Here is a 4,159-nt window from a genome sequence, read left to right as displayed (position 1 = left end):
TTTTAAAACATCCCTGTGAACTTGGGCAGGATGAAGAGGATGAAGAGGAGGTGAGTCTGCCTCAGGCAAACCCGGTTAAACCCGGGTGGTGGCGGCGGCGGCGGGAGTCTCGTGGAGCTGCAGAGTTTGACCAGCTGATGTGACACCCCCCACCCCACCCACCCACCCACCCACCCATCCTACAGCCCCCCACCCTCCGCCCAACCGCCTCCATCAGCAGCGTCGCTCCGCAGACTCCCGTTTCACCCGGTGCGGAGACTCGGCCATAAAATGGGTGAGGCTGTGGGACAATGAGCCCCCCCCCCCCCTCCATACTACCACCCCACCCCCACCCCCTCCACTATCACCGTACGGGAGCACGCGGTGATAAAGCTGCATCCCCTGCTCCACCTGCATCCTGATTCATCCATCCAGCCTGGATCGATCCCCCCCCCCCCAACTGATCCGGACTGATGCCCCCACACTCACGCGGCTCCGTCAGGGAGGAGGCGCGCGCTGGCTGCAGGATGCGGCCTCGGTTAAAAAAAAATATTTAAAAAAATAAATCACTGCATCTTGTTGGAGTCTCTGCTCCTCCATCAGGTCACACAGGCACGCACGGACACGCGCGGCCCGATTACAATTAGCATGGATGGCAGCCGTTTACCCATCATGCACGCGGCGCTGCATGAGGCGGAAAAAAAAAAAAAAAAAAAAAAAACGCCATGAAGACCGGAGCAGGGCCTCTGCGTCTAAACCCCGCCGGAAAACACCGGAAAACAGCGGAGCGCGCGCTGCAGCCGTGACCTCCAGCCAGCGCTCACCGCACCGCAAAACCCAACGTCCCGCACTCACACAAACCAACACAGCGTCTGAGCAGCCTCCATTTCAGGCTCCATCCTCTCAGCGCTGCGGCGACGTTCACCCACTCTGTATTCACAGCATGACGGGCTCCCGCACAGCCTCCGCACAGCCTCCCAAACCCGCACAATCCGGCCCTTTAGCGCCGTTTTCCCCGTGCTCTCCTCCGCACCGCTCCTCCGGCGCAGCGGAGGGGAGGCGGCGAGGCCGAGAGGCGGCGGGAGGCGGCAGGGAGGAGGAGGAGGAGGAGGAGGAGGAGGAGGGAACATGGAGGCCGACAGGGATGAAGAGAGAGGAAAAAAATTGTGCTTACACTTCGCAGTTCCGCCGTACGGTCCTTCATGGTGTCGCCGCGCCGAGCTGGCTGCTAGAAAACGGAGAATCGGCCCTGGTCCGGGGGGGAGGGGGGGAGGCTAGCGACACCGCGTCCTTCGTCGTTCTGCGCTCCGAGATTCCAACAATTTCCTCCGGTTGTGCTCCCGGTCGGCGCTGAGCTCCTGTTCGGTTCCCCTGGACACAGATGGAGGGAGGAAGAGCGGTGTGACGCGTCTCCGCCTTCTGCTGCTGCTGCGCTGACGGCGCGTTCAAACCCTCCTCCTCGCTGCTGCTGCTTCTTCTTCAGCTGCTGCTGCTTCCTCGTGACGCCTCTCCGCCGCTCGTGCTCAGGCTGACCCTCCTCTTGGTCCGAGGCTTTCTCCTCTTCCTCCTCGGTGCGGTCGCAGTGTGGCCCCGCAGCGCGCAAAGCAGCAGCAGCCCGGCAGGAAAACCGACCGAGAGAGAGGGAGGGAGGGAGGGAGGGAGGGAGGGGGGAGGGGGGGAGTGTGGTACTGATGCTGCAGAAAAAGAGAGAGGAGGGAGGGAGAAGAGGGGGGGCGATGCGGAGGGGATGAAGGAGGAACTGCGCAGGCGCCAGTTTCCCCCACCCTCCATCCTCCATCACTACATGCTGCCCCTCCTCTCCGCCCCCCCCCCCCCCTCCTGCTCTCAGTGTCTCTCCCCTCCTCTCTCTCCCCGCAGCAGGATTCAGGTGAATGAGGATAGGAAGGGGGGGGGGATGGGGGAGGGCAATCTGTTCACTCTGTTTCCTCAAGGGGAGGGGGAGGAGAAGGGGGAGGGGGGAGTGGGTAAAAAGATGATTTACGAGCAGATATGTAAATTAGACTGTAAAAGACACACATGTACACACCAAACTACACACTCAACTACACACCGAACTACACACTCAATTACACACCAAACTAGCCCAGCGGGATCAGAACTCGCCCAAAACCACGGCAGAAACCAGTTTAAACCAAAACTAGTCCTAAACCAGTCTACAACCATGGACTAAGCTGTCCATCTCCCGCCATGTCTGTCCAGAGTCATATCATAAATCCGGTGAAGACTTAATAAAACATATTCCGATAGAACACTAAGCTGTTGCCATGACAACTAATTATGTTTCACACACATGTTGAACCCGACGCGGAGACGATCTCTACAATCAGCACGTTCACATTCAGGACGAGGGAGACGGACGCCGTCTGTCCTTCCGGGAATCGGTGATGGTGTCTGGTTCACGACAATGGGAGGCACGAGAGGCCACGGTGACCTTTGACCTTCAAAATTGAATCAGTTCATCTTCGGGGCCGAGTGAACGTTTGTACCAAATTTGAAGAAATGACACCGATGTGTTCTTGAGATATCACGTATATGCGTGTCGGTTATGTAACGAATGACGAGTTATTCACCGATCAGAAGGAGTTTATCTGACGACGCCGCGATGACCGGAAACATGTACTGACTTTTCAATGGGAGTCTATAGGATCCAGCCCCTAGTGGCCCTCAGTGGTATTACACATTAAGTCGCTTCATATTTCAGCCGCGGAGGCTTCGAACGGTTTTATATTCCGTCTGTGCTTTAATAATGTGGTGAATAAATGTTAAATATCCCTCGTATATGAACATGATGAGCGACTTCTTGTGATTTCATGTGTTTGTTATCTTTCTGGTGTCGGGAGGTAAAATGATCCGTTTTGTTTAAATTGGGGTCGATAACACGGAGAGAGAACGTACCCCAAAAACCAACCGAAATTGAACTGAACTGTCAACCAGCTGAAAGACAAACAGTCGTACGTCAGAGTTCGTGAAGCTTTTTCCGCGCGTCAACACGAACCTCCGTCAGGTGTAGCGGCCGTCGCTCCACCATGATCAACATACCTGCAGGGGTCGGAGGTCAAGCTTTAACGGCCGTACCTCTGTGGGCGGGTTTCCACGGCAACAAGACGGATTTCACCCACCCGGAAGAAATAAATACATCCGACGGAGTTACATTTGGAATATTTTCGTGAGTTTATCGTCTCTGATCGACTGGCGCTTCGTTAGTTTGTGACTTTAACGGATAAGTTTGTCTTCTTAAAGAAACCGTAAACGCCGACTTCGGTCGCCTCGACGTTTACTTACGTACGACGTCTTCATTACTTCCTCTCCGGTCGCCGCATCTCCGTCTCGTTCGTCTCAAGCGTGAGCTGCTGGAAAATGTGAATAAACCTGTAGGATTGATAAAGTTTGATCTTCTTTTGTGAATGAGTCGAGATCATTCTTTAGAAATTATAATGTAAACAAGCCAAACCCCCAAAACAATCTGCAGCCTGGAAGTCCTTCACAATAAAAGGTCTGTGAGTCCGTACGAAGTTTATAAATGAACACGGTATCAACAGTTTTAACCGAATCACTTCCATCAAACACTGAAACTTCACGGTCAGGTAAGATATTTGATATGATTCATCTCCAAACACGTTTTTATATAACCGTGTTATTTTTTTTTAAACAAATAAACAAAATCTTTCAGTTACAAATGTTCTGATGGTTGATTAACAAGCAGAACAGTTTGTTACTGAACGTTTTCATTTATTTTTACCTTTTAAAAAAAATCACTTATATAAAAACACAAAGATCCTCATAAACTCGTCCGCATCATCACTAGAATATTAAATATCCTATAACGCTACGTTTTACTGGTTTTGTCCTCCATCACAACAACAACAACAACAACAACAACAGTGATGTCACAGGTTTGGTTCTTGAAGCTGAAAACTGGACCCGTGAATCCCAGACTGATCCTGGACCCGGCCTTCAACCAGAACATCAATGTGACGCCGTCGCCACAGCAACGACAACATCCTGTCTGACCCAGAAATAACTCTGCTTTTAATCTGAAAATCCCCCCCGCTCCTCCTCCCCTCACCCGACGGAGACAGATGAGTGTGGAGCTTCGGGGCTTTGTTGGCTGATAAATGAGGCCTGTGTGATAAACGGAACCCTGAGATTTTAAAATGGA

At 52.6% G+C, this 4,159-nt stretch overlaps 1 protein-coding gene across 1 annotated transcript in view; it reads right to left on the bottom strand.

Annotated features, from left to right (window-relative positions):
- Nucleotides 1-1,632, bottom strand: part of stx1b (syntaxin 1B) — a 31,241-nt gene extending 29,609 nt beyond the window's left edge. Inside the window, exon 1 of the mRNA XM_069716113.1 lies at nt 1,154-1,632. Coding sequence (XP_069572214.1) covers nt 1,154-1,183 — 30 coding nt within the window. The 5' untranslated portion in view covers nt 1,184-1,632. The remainder of the gene's footprint in view (nt 1-1,153) is intronic.
- Between the last annotated feature and the right edge of the window lie 2,527 nt (nt 1,633-4,159).

This window comes from Brachyistius frenatus, unplaced genomic scaffold, assembly GCF_029030835.1.
Source record: "Brachyistius frenatus isolate BFR_SWC_R1_liver_20210118 unplaced genomic scaffold, ASM2903083v1 Contig_151, whole genome shotgun sequence".
Classification (NCBI taxonomy): Eukaryota; Metazoa; Chordata; class Actinopteri; family Embiotocidae; genus Brachyistius; species Brachyistius frenatus.
The sequence above is the reverse complement of the archived record's forward strand: the minus strand, read 5'-3'. Positions and strand labels throughout refer to the sequence as shown.